The 17097-nt window shown below is 43.8% G+C and overlaps 1 protein-coding gene across 1 annotated transcript; it reads right to left on the reverse strand.

Annotated features, from left to right (window-relative positions):
* Positions 1 to 1094: 1094 nt before the first annotated feature.
* On the reverse strand, positions 1095 to 16561 carry FAM110C (family with sequence similarity 110 member C). Its single transcript, XM_046939319.1, has 3 exons — positions 9583 to 16561; positions 8223 to 9397; positions 1095 to 4953 (listed from the first exon to the last, which is right to left on the reverse strand). The coding sequence occupies exons 1-2, from the start codon at positions 9864 to 9866 to the stop codon at positions 8263 to 8265; spliced, it is 1419 nt and encodes a 472-aa protein (XP_046795275.1). The 5' UTR covers positions 9867 to 16561; the 3' UTR covers positions 1095 to 4953; positions 8223 to 8262.
* Positions 16562 to 17097: the final 536 nt, after the last annotated feature.

The following is a 17097-nucleotide window of genomic DNA, read 5'->3' on the forward strand; positions in this document are numbered from 1 at the left end:
AAACATCAATCCCATTTATAAGAAAAGGAAAAAGAAAGATCTACAGAACTACAGGAGAGTGAGCCTCACCTCTTTGCCTAGAAAAATCATGGAACAGATCCTCCTGGAATACATGTTAAGGCACTTGAGGGACGAGCAGGTGATCCAAGACAGTCAGCAATGCTGACTAACCAATCTGGTGGCCTTCAAGTAGATTGTCTTGATGGTCCCTTCCAACCGAAGCTACCCTGTGACTTCTATCATATTAATGGGCTGCAACTGCACCTTTCTCTCACAGGCAACAATACTGGTGAAGGCTTGATAAAAAGATTTATGTGCATAGCAAGGAGTAGGCACAACTTGTTTCCCCTCTCCAAACTTGTTTTATAGCCTGCATTGACACAGGTCAGCCAGGGTAGGCCACATGTCAAGGATGAGAAAGTTGCTCTCACTTTTTTAATTTTTTTGGTAGAAGATCTTTATCTGTACAATGAGTATCAGTTAGCCATCCAGTTGCATTCAAATGCTTGTCAATGTAAGACTTCATATGAGCAGTTTAGACCATGCCAAAATGGTAATTATGCAGCCGGAGCATATAGATCTCACTGTATGCAATCATGATTTCTGCAGCTTTCTTCACAAAATGCATGCACAGTGAATTAACATCACATACATTGAATTCTTCCTATGGAATCCAGTCAGATGATATCTTGTTAATAAGATTCTGGGGATAGGGTTTTTCCAAGCAGAGCTTCAGATTCACAGAGTCTTCGGACACTGCCCTTTGCTGGTGATTTACGTAATATTGCTCGCAGCACACAGTAGTAGCTGGCAGTGAGTAGAATCAACTATAATATCAAATTCTGGTAAAAAAATACTCTTCACAAATGAACTGAGCACCTTTTCAGCCATATTCTGGAATGAAAATATTAAAATACTGTGAAATAACCCTGGCCTCATATATTTCAAATTTACTAAAAACCTTTCATCCATGTAAGGCCAGTATATTGCAGCTTTACTCGGAGAAAGTAATTGGGCAGTGGGGTTCTAGCTTTAAATGACAGCAGTGGAAACAGTAAAGTAAAAGGGTACTTTTTCAAGAAAAAAACATTAACTCTCAGTGTCGTATTTTTATTTGTATGCACTCAATAGTAAACACATCTTTTTATATGGATATATAAATACAACAACTTAGAAAGCTGCATAGCAGATCTGACCAGTACTCCATTTTACAGGCTTCAAAAGAAGATGTAAGAAACTTCACAGGAGGCAACAACAGGACAGGCTTCTCCCAGGAGAAAGTTTCTGCTTAACGCCCATCGATGTATGTTTGTCTGATTTCACCAAACACAAGGATTTACCTCCCTTAGAAAAGTAATACGCGTATTATAGAACAATCTTTATTTGTAACTTACAGATTTCTGTACAGTAATATTTACAATATGTTGCAAGGGTTACAGTCTCTATGTGTTTATTGCAAATAATAGCTTCCAGGCAATAAAAATTGGACTTTGTACCTTTCACATGTTATGTTACAGCTGCAGACATTGCCCCCTGTCACAGGGTTGGAGCACTTTGAAACACTTGGGTGTAAAACTCCGTTTGACTATCTTAGTTTACATAGTTCAACAAAATCATTCAATTTATGACTTGTCTTTGCCCTCTGCCTCAGTCTGAGGTTTCCCAAAAGAATGGCAATCCAATTCCATTGCTGAAGTGTCTGCATTACCTCAACAGCCTGCTCTACCTCAGTTTAGCACTAAAGCTGAAAAAAAAACAACCCTTCCAAGTCAAGTCTTTTATAATGAAGTAGTAAAAGCACCTTGAGAACATATTTTGGGGAAAGACAGGCAGTGACTAACACTAGTATACTTTTCTTATTTTGAGAGAGATGACTGAAGCACCCAACAGAAGAAAGGAAAAGCCATAGTGTGTAACAATAACAGGAGCGGAGTGAAGTACTGAGCTTTGGAGTAAGCACCAAATCATCCATCCTCTAGACGTTCAGAAAAAGGACTGTCATCTACTGCCTTTCCTGGCATGCTGGGAAAAGCAGGTTATCAGCTTACGCAGAAGATGTTTTTAAACAAATGCATATAAAGCTTATCAGGGGATCATCTTAGGTCCACATCTTGATGATACCTTGAGCATTCAGGGCTCCTATCAAAACTTGAACAAAGCGAAGGAAATTTTGTCATACATCAGTGCAGAATGTCACCACAATCACGTTAAACTGTTGAAAAAAGATAATAAAGGGGAATTAAAAATACTCCAGTTCTTATTTCACTAATCTTTGTCATAAAATCTTAATTGTTTTTAACAAAGGCTGGAGTTCATTACTTCCAAGTCAATTAAACATATTCCTTCCTACTACTGAAAACACACTACCAATGCGTCTTCCTTTTCTTTCCCCCCTAGCATTTCCATCTTAACTTGAAAGTTGAGAGCTGTTCAACTTAAAAAGCCAAAAAAAAAAAGGAAGTTTGAAAATGAAACAAAAAATCTTTCCCAGATACAAAACAAAACAACTCTCTGGTGTGTCATGGCACTGACTTGTAACACAAACGACTTCTCCTGGACTCCAAACTGCCTGCAGTCAATTCATATTTGCAAAGAAAAGTAGTCATCAGCCTCTGACAAAAGCACTTAAATACTTGTATAGTACAGTACCTCACACAGTGAGCATGAAAACAACAGATACAGTAGGTTGTGTTCCTGGCTAATAAACCAAGCCTCTGTACCTTTAAAAACTGCACCTTAATTGCATAAATCATATTAGCAGCATCTTGAGTTGTAGTTTTCTAAGAATCATCCTATGGAAATAATGTAACAAATGCACATGGAATTTTCATTATTTAACAAAGATATCTCCACATACAAGCTTCCCTCTAAGTTGGCAGAGGTTCACTCATGCAAACTATTTGGTTCTCTCTTAACTTTGAAACAGGTTCAACAATTATTTTATCGGGAAGTGTTATCTACCTACCTAGACAATTTCAGACACGCAGACCTTAGTATGTGACACTAGAAAATGAAGGCAAATGCCCTGCATTCTCAAACAGTTGCTGTAATTGCAAACTACCCTTCCAGTGACTGACAAGCATATTTTAGACACATGGAAATGCAGCCCAGCCATCTTGCTGTGCATTTAACCACTGCCAACTGCAGCACTCGATGAATGCTTCAAGGGCAACTCTGTCAGCATGCCACATTTGTGTAAGTTCAAAACGGGAAACTGCGCCTCCCACGATAGGTGTTTCCTAGGAGTGCCACTATTCTCTGCCCTTTGCACTCCAGCAGGTTTATTTATCAAGAGCAACAAACACTTCAAAAATGCAGCCCAAGTGCTCATTTGAGCTCTGCTTCCACCTGGCTGCTCTGGCGGCTGTTCTGAGCCAGAAGAGGCCCAAAGAGTTCTGTGCGACCAAGTAGGAATGTGGAGAATGAAAGCTCCTTTTTCTGGACTTCCCACAACCCAGGTTTGAGGGCCAGCTGAAGGCCAGCATTGTGAGCAGGAAGCCAGGCCCATGGCAACACAGAGCTCATGCCTAACCTCTGTAGGAGGCCCAGCTGGAATCCTGCATGCACAGCTGTTGTTGGTTGGCCTTGATATGACCAAAAGGGGATTGTCTTTGATTGGTTTTTATTTCACATCTTTTTGTGTATGTTTTAACATGCAAAGAAATCCTTTGGCCTCAGACACTCTCTAGTAAGTAATGACAGACTAAAGTACCTGGGGCATGGCCAGCTAGGCCTATAAGTTATTGTAGAGGCCCCACTCACTACACTGGTTATTCAAAGTACTTCTGAAGCATGTTTTGATTAGCCAGTTTAAATGAAGCATTCTACTGAGAATACTGAGTGAGGTGGTGTGTACACTGGATCTTATCCCACTAGGACATCTACCTGGCACAGCCCCTAACAGGTCCTCTGGCTCATGGTGCAGGGATGCCAGCATGTCCATTCCAAGCACAACACCACTCCACACCTACACTAGGGAAGTTTGATCTTGCATATAGGTATACAGTTTCCCAGTACAATTCTACAAGCCAACTGCTCACTCATGGTGCATAAAATGCAAGGCGTTGAGCCATGAACTGCAATACATTGTAATGAAACCCTCTCCGGTAGTCAGAGATGTGGCAAGCACAGTGGAGGAGCCTGCATAAATTTCAATTAGACCACTTTGCAGCAAGGCAACCCTATTTTTTTAGTACCTTTTTCTTGGAACTGTGCTGTTAAAAAGATTTTGGACAGTGTCTTAAAAGCTATTCCTCCCCACTGGTTGAGCACAGTGTAAGACACAGCAAACTAGACAGACACAAGGCAGTACAATGTGGCTTGAATACCATTAGAGAAGGAGACATTTGACAGAGATTTAGCTTACGATGTGTTTGCCAAATCTCCCAGATAAAGCCTCCACAGCTAGTCCTTGCCAGCCAGGCAAACACTTAATGATGCCAGGATGAGCCAGTGTCAAACAGCCCTCATGGGACTGGGCCTTTGAAAAGCTGGGTGGAGCCAGCTTGCCTGCAGGGTGACACCTTGTCCAGGGGTCACTGCCACTTCATTCCTACTTTCTCCTCCCATTCCTACTCACAAACATTACTGGCAAGAGACGGGTGCATGACAAACATTACTGGCAAGAAACGGGACCTTCTGCCACAGCCTGGAGTGACATTCTGGGGTAGTGACCTGATGGTGGATATCCGCGTTGACAGCACACTTTGTGTTCCCGGGACTTTTCATTTCCTGCTGCCTTGCTGCAGCACAGTTCATGATCTCCAGTTGTCATCACTCTCTTGGATATCTCTGTGCTTATGACATGAGTGAGGCTGCTAGGGGATGAGGACAAGGGAAAGAGGCAAGAATACTGAAATTGGACAAAGTTGAAGTCAGATGAAGCCAGATGGGCCAGATGAAGGAAGAGTTTCTTTCTGTGTCTGGTCTTGTTTAACTTCCAAGTCAAGGATTCTGATGAAAGAGGAAAAAAAAAAGTGTAATTTATTATTTATCATATCAAACAAGCATTAGGTGATATTCTAAGGCTTTTATTTAGCTGCTTATAGCTATTGCCATTGCAGTAAGTTCCCCTCCCATGAGATCTCCACTTGAACACTGAACATTCTTGTAAGGATACTGTAGAAACTCAAGGCCAAATAATCCTGACTCAAGCCTGGAAGGAGAATGCTGAGTGAATCTCTCTCTTGGAATTGGGCAGGGCTGACAGCAAGAGGAGCCAGCAGTACTGAACTGCAGAGGTGAATTCAGGCAACATGCTACCATGAAATATCAATGCCTATCTCACCGAGGACTTCTGTGTTTTGAAGCCCACACTTAGTTTCCACACTCATCACTCTGATGAGATGTGTCAGGTAATCTGATCCTTCAAGTAGCTGTTTTATTTACACAACGTCCCACCAGGCCCCAGAGAGCTCATGAAAAATTAAAGAGAGAACGTAAAATATGAATGAGATGATCACCAGCCCATAAAAGCTATGTTCTTCTCAGAAGGTATTTTACTCGTAATAAAAAGAGGCTTTTGCTTCTATTTCCAAAGAAGGTGAAACAATTTTCAAGTCTCTGTGTAAAACGAGGTGCCTTCAAGAATGTGTCTCAGAGATACAAGTCAAATATATGAATACAATGAAAAGATTTAGGTTATCTAACTTGATGCTGTTTTGCCAGAGAAAGTGTAGAGTTGATGGAAACATTTGAGTATGAATTAACATACCCATTAACATAATGTATACCCAGATGAACATTTGGGTATACATTAACATAAATACCATAACTACAGAACTGAACACGAGAGCATGTGGTGATAACCACTCTCAGCTTAAATTCTGCCTGGTGACCATAATATTTAACTTACGGTAACCTGATGACTCCGTTCCTTTATTCTGGGTGTTGTGCACTGGCACTTTCAGCTGACTTCTCTAAACTTCTGTGCTGTAGCCTAAACTGAAGCACGTTCTCTGTTTTTAGAAATTACCCTGGAAACAATCATAGCCCCACTACTGAGGTGTATCAGCTGAGAGTGAGCCCTAGTATGTTTGAAATCAAGTTTATAATATGGACATTGTGGATAAACTTTTCCTAGACTGCCGAATTTTGATGCCAAAGAAAATCGCTGCCAGTGCAAAGCATTCCCTTGGGCTCTACTCTGATTTCAATTTAAATTGCATTATTTCTATGGGCACAGAACAGCTTAAAAAAAGCAATCCTAAAACACGTTGTTTTTAGATAATAAAGTTACTGCAGAATGGATGACCACACATGCCATATGAATTTCATGGAGTCTTTTCAGGATACTGCTAGGCTATGGGCTACGGGTAGCATCCTTTCCAAACGTTCATTTTGTCTTTGATGTTCAAAAACACGCTGACTGAGACTGTGTGAGCTCTTGCAAAAGAGCTTTTCCCTTCTTGCCCTGCCTTTGCCTCCATGAAGCACCCAACACTGAAGCCCTTGGCCTCCACAGCCTGCGTGCTCTTTGGAGCAGTCCCCAGCATCACCCTCTCAGCGGCACTGGACACGCTCAGCACCATTCATGTGGATGGCAGAAGGCCCAACTACACCTTCCTCAGTGGGCTCCGGTGTCCTGCCATGACAAATGCTGACCTGGCCCTGCAACCTATCCATGGTCAACTCACATGGGAACTGACAGGCTTCTATTTTGCTTTACTTCATGGAACTGTGCTTGTTTTTGTTGTTTTTATGAGGTTCCTGCTTGTAGTGGAAGGGAGCAAGCTCTGCTTTCCATCCTCAGCAAGGTTCTCAGCTGGCCACCTGCACCATTTTTTGTGTGTATTTCCCTTGCCTTTTATCATAGAGGGATATGGAGAAATGGTCAGGAGAGTCTCTTCTTCCCTCTGGCATAATTTGGGAATGGATCTGTCACATACCAACACTCTTATCTATAATGGCTTGAAATACTTGTGTGAAAACGTCTCTCTCTCCCTTTCTCCTCCCTCTACCCATAAGACGTAAATGTCTTCTTATGGAAAGTCATTTTTAAAATTATCCAAATTTCACATAATTAAAACAATTTTAAGCAAGTGAATTGACTTTTGCATTACACAGATAAAGGGTATTGGGAGTGACAGCCCCACACCCACATAAAAAGGAGGCTCAAGCATTACATTTCTCCACATTCACAGGGCTGACTATCGACCGCTGTACCTACACCAAATGATGTTCTTCTCACGCACCAATTACAAACTGTCAGAACATATCTATGTAATCCTTCATATCAAGAGCTGTTCATGCAATTTTTAAAGACCTCACTGTGGGCTGTGGTACTTACACACTAAGGTCTTCAACAAAATACTGTATCTATGAAACCATCAGTACCAAAGGCCTCAGGAATAGTTCTTTTGAGGAGATCAGATGCAAAATAAGCACAGCTTTTGTTAAAGCCAGGATATCAGATTTCACTAGTGCTTAATTCTGTTCTCCTTCTGTAAGTGAACGGATTCATTTTGTAACTAGATGCCGCACATTTGTATCATTTATCTCGGTATAACACAGTGAGGTATCTCTCTACACAGGCAAACCACACAACCAATTTCTAGCCGCTGGGGCAACACTGCATGGCAAAACCCACGTCAGAAAAACAGAATAGATAACACATGCTAGGGGATCACCTGGAGCAAACTTTTATGGTCCCATCAACAGCAAGATGCGGGGGAAATAATGCTGGTAGCAGTGCTAATGTCTCAGCCTCAATACTTGGTAATTGGGGGTGCCTATGTTTAAGTAACAGAGGGGAACAGGGAGTGAATGAGAGAAAGCAAGGAGAAAGCTGCAGAAGTATTGTATAAATACACTGTACTAATCATTAATAGTTTCAGTTCAGTCTGTCATCTAACCTGCTGCAATTATGGGTTGAATGCTTTGCTAAGTTTTTTCTTAGCACTTAGTGTAGCAGAAGTTGCAGAAACCAGGCTATTTACAAAGCGGGCAGTAAGCAGACATCCCTCATAGACACCAACGCTTTGATTTCTTGTAGGGGGTCTGATCGCACTCTGGCAAGCTGTACTCATTCGTTTGTTTGCACTTTGTTCTTTGCAGTGCCCCAGATTTCTGCTTTGAAAAACGCAGTACTATGACAACTACCATATAAAATAAAGGTTCCTGTCACCGTTCATAATAAGACTTAAAGAAACTACGCAAAGTCTACAGCTTGCTAAAGAGGAAAGAGAAATACATAAATCAGTAGGGCGAGGCTCTGCACGCACCTTGCATTTACCAGGCTGCAGCACACGCCGCAGGAAGCCTTCACGCCAGTTCCTGCATCGCCTTGCTGCTCTCCTTGGCTTTCTTACAGGTGTACAGCCACTTGATGATGCGGGCGTTGCGCTCGATCACTGAGGTACTGCTGGGGACCTGCTCGGTGAGCTCGTCCTCCAGCAGCCCCTCGTCCCCGCTGTGCCGCGTGAAATCGCTCTCAGACGTGGCCACACTGATGCTGCGGATCTTGAAGGAGACGTTGTCGGACACTACTGAGAAGTTCTCTCTCCCCAAGTCGTCAATGACCTCCTGTTCCAGGCCACAGAACTTGAAGAACGTGTCAAACTCGGAGAAGGACTTGGAGTAGCGAGAGCTGATGTCCGACTGGGAGCGATGGAGACCTCTCCTCTTCACCTCCTTGACCTCTTCAGGAGGTGCAGGCAATGTAGAGGACTTCCCAAGCTCTGTTGTACAAACGCTTGGCTCTTCGGTGCTCGCTGTGATGGCTTGCTCAGCTCCACAGCTGCTGGGCTCACGGACAGGGAGCTCAGCCAGGTGAGGCTCTTTGCTCTCAGCGGCCGTGCTGTCCTCCATAATGACTCTGGGCACCCCAGGAGAAGACAACTGCTTTTCCTTGCCAGGCCCCTGGAAGAACTTCCTCACCAAGCTGCCTCGCGAGCCGTCCTGGCTCTGCCCTCTCCCCAGCTCGCACTTCTGGCGGTAGATCACCAGGGAGTCGGGCCGGCCCTGCCTCCTGGGGGTGCTGCGCCGGGCGATGGGGGGGCCGTGCTGCAGGGGGCCCCGCCAGGCGCACCCCGCCTTCGCCCGCTCCAGCGGCTTCGCGCCCTTCACTCTGCCCACGTCCCTGGTCGTTTTGGTGCTCTCCACCGAGCAGCTCTCGCTGCTGCACTCCGAGGCCGAGCTGAGCACGATGACGGGCTCCTGCTTGGTGCTGATTACCTGCTGACTTTTCACATACTTGGCCTTATCGGCTGCCAGCCTCTCCGCCGCGCTCCTCCGGCCGGGGGTGCCGGCCCCCAGCTGCCGGCGGAGGTACTCCGGCCCCTTGTTGAGCAGCCGCGCGCTGAGGGACGAGTGCAGGTCGGAGATGGCGTGCATTTTCACGGCCCGGCTGATTTCAGTGGGCATAGCAGCTTCAGCTCGGCGGCTCCCGCTTCCAGTCCTGAGCGATTAAAAAAAAAAAAAAAGAAGAAGAAGAAAAAGAGGAAAAAAGCGAATAAACGGCCCCAAACGCAGCGTGCGCTCCGAAGGCGGCGGGGAGCCGCGCTGCGTGCCGTGCCCGTGTCTGTGCCCGTGCTTTGCGCGCCCGCCCCGCGCCGCCCCACACCGCCCCACGCCGCCGCGCACCCACTCGCGCTACGCCCGGCCCCGCAGCCCGGCCTGCCCCGCCCCGCGCCCGTCACGGCGGGAGCGTCGCTGCCGAGGCCCCTGGCGGTCCCGTGCCCTGAGCCGAGACACGGGAGGGCCTCTCCCGAGGGATCACCCGGCTCCGGTCGGGACCACCCCAAATTCAAACCCTGTGTCTGAGCGCGTTGTCCAAACGCTTCTTGAACTCTGGCAGACTGGGGCCGTGACACTGCCCTGGGGAGCCCGTGCTCGGGCCCGACTACCATCTCAGTTAAAAAGAGCATGCGAGACCCTCATGCCCTTCCTGGGGCACCCGCAGTGCCAGCGAAGTGTCTGCTCATCGCCCACCTCTGTGCAGTGGATGTGCACTTGCAAAATGTCACGGAATGGCTTCAAATTGAACTGCACTGGGTAAATCTTTGCCCTTCAGAATCACAGGGCACGCTTCCAAAGGGGTAGGGCCCCGTGTGGGGCTGGAGTTCTGAGCAGCCCTGCACACAGCTGCGTCCCGTGCTTCAAATGCCCAACCTTAAACATGTGAGTCACAGACGTCACCTGGGGAGGTCCGGGCACACAGTGTTGCACCCAACGTTTACTCACGTCATCTCGTGGGAGATGCATCTGCCTCGTGGTCACTGAGAGCAGAGTAGAGACCTTTATATTCCAAACAGAGAAAACAAAGGCCACCTTACATCTGTGAGGTTTTTCCCTCTTAGCCCTTTCATTTTGTTTGTTTTCCAACGTGTCTACAATTTCAGTGGGATTATAATAACAGAATGCTTTTGTGATGATACACTCGCTCAATATTTACAGTCACTAAATTGTGGCAAACATGTTTACAAAGAGAAAGATGGAACACACACACACACACAAAAATATACCAGGCATCGTTTGTTCCAAGAAAGCATAGGTCAAGTGCTGGGTATGGATCCTACCCTGCATCGTATGTGAGCGGATGGCGGCGGTCTGGGCACCACTTAAGCATAGGGATGAAAGGCAGTAGCTCTGTGCTCACATCCCTCAGGAGAGGGGCTGCCCTGATGGAGCCCTGCACTGGTGGCTGTCCCCAGGGCTGTGTCAGCACCGACTGGCATGACATTCTCCTCCAACCCAAGCCTTTCTGTGATTCTATGATTCAGGCACAAAGGTATGTGAGAAGCAGGAGCTGAGCAGCTCTGTGTCCAGTGGAGCAGCACTGCTGACTTCTCTGGGGCACATCTGGCTTTTTTGGGGGTATATCTATGGTTTCTATGCAGTTTTGGAACCACACTGTGGTTATAAGGGACCATGTTGGTCATGGTGCAACTCCCCAAACACACTGCAGGAAATATGTGGTTATATTTGGGTGTTATGAGTGGAGTGGTTTCACCAGTGCCCTCAATGCAAAGCCAGGAGTCTCCCAGTGTGCTTAAAGTATGGACCCCATTTTAGCCCACTGTCCTAGACGAGCCCAGCAGACTTGGGCGAGACATTCTCGCTGTGGCAAGGGAAGGGTTAAGAAGTGAACCCTTCAGTGAAGACCCATTTCAAATAACCATAGGCAGAAAATTCCCTTAATTTTACATCCTTTTTGCCCCTCGACTTGTAGGTCTGAACTCAAGAAGCCCCTCAGCACGTACTTCTGCCTATTCCTAGCAGCAATACAAGAGGAGATGCTTGCCTTAATCATGACTGAAACCCATGTCGTACTTAGACTTCCCTTTGACTGCAGTTCTTGTGTATATATAGAATGGGCACACAAAGGTAAAGCTGGCTCACATACCAGCTTACCTAAAGATCAATGTTCTCGAAAAAGTAAGAGATAGTAATAAAAGTATAAGTGCAGTTGATGCCTAAGGAGTCCCTCACTATTAAGGCAGCTCATGCACAGGTATGTGAAAGTATAGTTAATATTGTTACATATTTCAATGCTTCATGGAAGGCTGGGCTTATGGAGAAGGATAATTTCTTCTGACAGTGAATCTTAGCAATTAGCCAATAGATGTGATGAATTTACTAGTGAGATTAAAGAGATTAAGGTTTCACTCCTGTCATTTGTTCATTCCCATACTGACAATTTTTTCCTTCAACAATTTGGAGTTCTATGACACTGTGTAATGAAACAGCATCTATTCACATTTCTCCATGCATCTTAACATTTTTCCCCCAGTTTCTCGTACCTTCTATCTCTGAGCTTTAAGAAAACACAAGAAATCTCAGATGTGATTTGTTTGCATTCAGTTGAAGTAATGAAAAGAACTGAATCTACATGAGTATCAGTAAGAGTGGCTCTATTAATCTATTGATGGTTGCACTGGGTGATCCTGTGGGTCTTTTCCAACCTTGATGATTCTGTGATTAAGCAATATCAATTCATGTCTTGATCAAAACACAGCTTTATTCACTCCTTTCTATATGCAAAGGCCACTAGCAAGAACAGATACTATAAACTTTTGTCACTCTACAATAGCTTTGTGTTTGGAGCTGATATATGTAAGGATTTTCCCTGTCACTTAACATTTCTCAGGTCCTGAACGCATGCCTGGAAGACAAACCAGGACATTTTGCATGAAATGCTTTTTTCTTTGAGGAATTTCCTCTCCTTCTCACTGAAAATGATTGAAAGTGTGAGTTTTGATTCCCCACAAAGTTCACATAACTATAACTTCTTCTGCTTTTCCACCTGACTTTCTTCCTATGTGAGATACTTCTTTCCACATGCTGTGATGATAATGACATTTAAAGTGGGAGAAGAATCTTCCCAGGGCCAGAAATTATTGTGAGCAACAAAACTGTTCAGGCTTGTCTGCCCTGTGGTAAGGTACATTAATATGGCAGTTAGACAACTAGGTGTTATTTTATATGCTTAGGCAATGTATTTATGATATTTAAAATTTGCATTATTTTGAGTATTTATATTTAGGTATCTTGGAATTAGCTCTTACACTTAAGGGTATACTCTTACAACACTCAGCAAAGAGAGCCATTGTGTTTCTTCTTTTGGCAGAGCAGAGTGAGATACTACTGTGCATTATAAGAGCCCCAAACCTATCAGCTTTGACCCTGGTCCACTGGACAGACACCAAAATGGATGTAGTGACAGCAGCACTTCCCCCTCAGCCTGGCAGCTCCCACCTGATCTCTCTTTGGCAGTGATGCACAAAGCAAAGGTAGGCAAAGTAAATCCTGCACTCCCTAAGACTTAGCTGCCAGCAGTTCTCCCACTCATGGGAAGTGACACTGGCCAGCATTTAAAGTTCTCACTAAACACAAAGCAGTTGAATTTGTCTTTCTGTGGGAGTTAACACGAGCCACTTATTTGTTTGCATTAATAAGAGATGTGCCCTGAGCACACAGTGGTTGGAATGTCAGGAACAGGACAGCCCAGCAGGGTGGTGGCTCCCCACTGTGACAAACTATGTGGAGCCAGTGGATGTCCTGTCTGCTGCATTTGGTCAAAGTAAAGCAGCCATGAGGCAGAAACTAATAGTAAAAGCCATCTGGCTTCAGTGGGGAAACGTCAACTTTTTCAAGATGAAATCAGTGAGGGTGATGATTCACACTCAGTTTCATACAGTGGAAGAGAGATGCTTACCTGTACATCTTCAGTCAGAAATTGGAGAACTGGGGCTTGGGATCTGTTCAGCAAGGATTTCAATAGAGGCAGCCCTGCATCACTCCTACGTGCTGTGTTTTAGCACTGCCAACTCACTTAACATCTTTTCCAAATCTCATAATTCCAAGTTGCTTGGATAATTAAACAGTTTAACATCCCAGTCAAAAGACAACATTGTCCTAAAATCAATCCAGCTTGTTCACTACTGTTACTAGTGGCTTCTATATTTATATAAAATTATCGTGGAAACTCCATGTGTACCACTTGCCAGGCTGAAGAAGTGTCACGGATCTACATTAATTCAATTCATACCACATTGATTCATGTCATTGTACGGAGAGGCTTATTAAAACGAGAAGAAAAGTAATGGAATGAGAGCAAGAGACATAAGGAAGGACAACATGTATTACACCAGGAACTAATAATTGGGAGGATGCAAGCCATGACACTCTCCCATCCCCTCTCCTGCCCTTTTGGCTCTGTAATGAACCCAAGCTCCTATTTTTCAGACACCTCTGGCATACCTAAGACAAAAAGTCCAAACTAAATTTTGGTACCTAACATATTTATGTGTGTGTTAAAATGTTGAGATTGAATGTTTTGATTTTAAAAGTTTGACCAATTCAACACGTTGTTTTGCGGAATCAAAATCACTGAATGCCTTCTAAAAGGATGAGGCAGAGCCAGAATGTCTGCAGTAAAATACACGTACAGTGTTGAAATCCTTAATGAAATGCTTGCATTAAAATAAAGTGCATGCAGTAGAAGTCTCTACTGTTGCTTCTGTCACATGTAAGTTGGATAAACGTTCCCACACTCTTTTGTAACCACAGCCATAGCTTGCAGTTCTGAAATTGCACCCCTGAGCAGTCACAAACACTTCACAAACCAACAAAGCTCCTACACAGTCGCTTCACCCAGCACAGGGATGGGGTTGGGCACTTCTTTAAGTACTTTACATTTATCTATAGGCAGCATTGCTGCAATATCTCTCACTCATCAGCATATTTATCCATACAGTTTTCCCACAGGGAAGCACTGTTAGACTGATCTCACAGTCATGGCAAATCCCTTTTATATAACCTGAGGCTAAACCCCATACAGGTTTCAACACTGTACAGATCCCTGTTGTTGTGGGGAACTTCCAGCATTTACGTATCACTGGATACTCAGAACTATCTCTCCTATTTCCTTGCCTTGTAGATGCCTAAAATAATCATTGCAAAATTTTTGTTGTAACCATGTCATGACATCGTGTGTCTACCAATGGGCACAAATAGCATCACACATCTCTTACTGTGGCCAGGAGGTTGAAAGACATAGAGCACGCTTGCATCTCGTGGATTGCTCTGCTTATTGTCACACATGAACTGTCTCTGAGTGCATCTATCAGATTAGGAAGCACATGACATGATTACTGCACCTCTGACATATTCATTCACTGACTGCAGGTAATCCCATTACTTGCCCTATTTTTCTCATTCATTTTCTATAGGATATATTAAATGTTTTATAGTAAGTGGTGGCTCACTAATGCAAAAATATTTATGTCAAGGCCAACATTTAAGAGAACAGTCATGGGAGTTCTGGCACTGCATCATTCTGTACCACAGCTGAGTATAGGTCCCCTTCCTTGCTCTCATGGAAGAGACCCATCAGTGACCATGCTGATCTCTGAGAATTCAGCAGACACACTGTATATTTTCATTATCTAATAAGCTCCAGCAGTGCTTTGGTCTTGGCAGTTTCTCAAGATCAGTCTGGTTGCAAGGATGTAATCTTTGAAGACCTGGTTAAAGAGGACCATTTGTATGTACCTTCTGTACATTAATTTAGATCTGGAAGAGATCTAAATGGTCTCTGTAGCAGAATTACCAGCCATTGCTAAGATGCCTGGTGATTTTTATGCTTTTCAAGAGCTTAAAGTCTTTCTTAACGTATAGGTATGCAGTTCAGTTCTTGATGGACATGCGATAGTTAAAAGGAGACTGCTGAAGTACAGGCTACCTACAGGCTCCAGAAGATAATCGCTTTTTACTGTGGTAGGCATGAGAAGTATGCAAATCTAGGAGAGCTGATAAATGTGTTTGTATGTATTTCTGCAGCTTTTCTGGGCTCCTCAAGGTCTCTGACTTAAGAGTTCCTTCTGGAGTTTAGATGGGAAAAAATGAACTAAGTTATCAAGAGAGTTCCCCTGGCAAGGACAAACTTCTACACTGAATGATCACAGTGTTGGAAGGTGTGGTGTTTTGTCCTTTCACTTCCTGAGGATTTTTGTTCAGTTCTGACATAAGAGTCAAATATCTTCCAAGCTTAAAGGGGAGCCTGCAGTCTGATCTCTATGTATGTACAGAGGGGATACACAGGCTTTGTTTCCTTTGCCTAACTTTGGGAGTTAACACAGGATATTTACCATTCCCAGCTATCTTGTTTGGCTAACAAGAGAGTTAAACAGTGTAGATGTGGGCAAATCATGTCTACTTCAGTCTTGTGGCCAGAGGATAAATCTGAGCCCATAGAGTGAATCCTCAGTATAAATTTAATTCATTAGTGCTTGAACTTCCATAGATATTCACTATAAATGCGCAACAGTTGTGTACATATACTAATTCCAGGTTTGACTAAGAATATTTGATAAATTGCAATTTTGAATGGGGGAGCTTTGTTTTGACAAAACCTGAGAACATCTGTGTTGTAACTGAGTGACATAGTTTTTTACATTGTGAAATAAGGCTATGTGCAACAAAGCTCATGAATGCCCTTCCCTTTGCATTTCTGAGTCCTAAATACACTCCGGCATCTCCTGAGCTCTGCATGGTAACAGTAGAGAGTTCCCAGTACTCTTAGGATGACCTGACTACAGAATCTTGATATACAGGATTTATCTTGAAAGTGGTAACCGATTTCTTCTAATCTGATTGACTCTAAAGATTAAATAACATCTTGGATAATGAGAGTAAAATGGCTTAGCTGTTCTGTATGATTATATTAATTCCAAAGCTATACAAAACAAATAAACATAAGCCCCAGTATTCAAGCCTCGTTAGGTTTATGTTGCAACAGCTACATTAAACAAAATTACAGATTCAGTCAGATCTTATCCTGCTGGTGTCGAAGCAGCTGCTCTGGACAGGCTCACACAGTTATTCACTCTGCAGAGTATTTCTGGGAAAAACTGGTCCAAATTTCTTTAGCAAACAGATCCACCCCTGCCCTGCAAACATTAACTCACGTAGTATCAAGACGTTCAACCCTGGCTTGAGCTGGGGTATGTCCACTTCGGATTTATGACAGGAACAAAAGGAAAGCAATTCTCTGGAAAAGTTAAGTAAACACCTTGCTGCTACTTCCTCCTGTAACGCTCTCATGGTGGCTTGTAAGTATGAATGGCAGCGACCAAAGTTCATGCAAAGTGCAGTTCCTGCAAGGCTGGGAACTGCTGAACTGTGGGCATTCATACATGAATCTTATCTCTTTCCCAAGAAAGAAGATTTAACAGGAAGAAAGGAACTAGAAACACTATAGATTTAGGTCATTTATCCCATATGACCATTCAGTATCCAATCAGGAATTTATCAGTCAGACTTATTTATGTATTATTTTCTGTCTTTGCAAGTACAGTTGGAATAGGAGCCGTAGAGCATCTCTATAAAACAACCTAGATGTTCAAGGCATTCGCAGAAATTCTTTTTAAAAGAAGAATTAAAAGGAAAATTCTTTCTGGTTTCCTGAAGTCAATGCCCAAGGCTTCTGGGGTCTTACTACTGTCTGAGCTGCATGTTAGAGAGGGAATGGGGGGAAAAGTCTGTTGGATTTCTTTGTCTGAGAATAGGTGAAACTTTACTGATGGACTTTGTGATTTGCATCAAGCCTCAGATCCTGAGAGTGATTTCTTTGAAGGCTGCTGCGGAGGAGGAAGA

This window comes from Gallus gallus, chromosome 3 (genome assembly GCF_016699485.2).
Source record: "Gallus gallus isolate bGalGal1 chromosome 3, bGalGal1.mat.broiler.GRCg7b, whole genome shotgun sequence".
Classification (NCBI taxonomy): domain Eukaryota; kingdom Metazoa; phylum Chordata; class Aves; order Galliformes; family Phasianidae; genus Gallus; species Gallus gallus.

Excerpts from the sequence above, each read along its gene's own strand:
- FAM110C (XM_046939319.1), bottom strand. The coding sequence starts at position 9,866 with ATGCTCTTTTTAACTGAGATGGTAGTCGGGCCCGAGCACGGGCTCCCC. Across the intron at positions 9,398-9,582 it reads GCCGGGCGTAGCGCGAGTGG|GACTGGAAGCGGGAGCCGCC; the intron begins GTGCGCGGCGGC and ends TTAATCGCTCAG.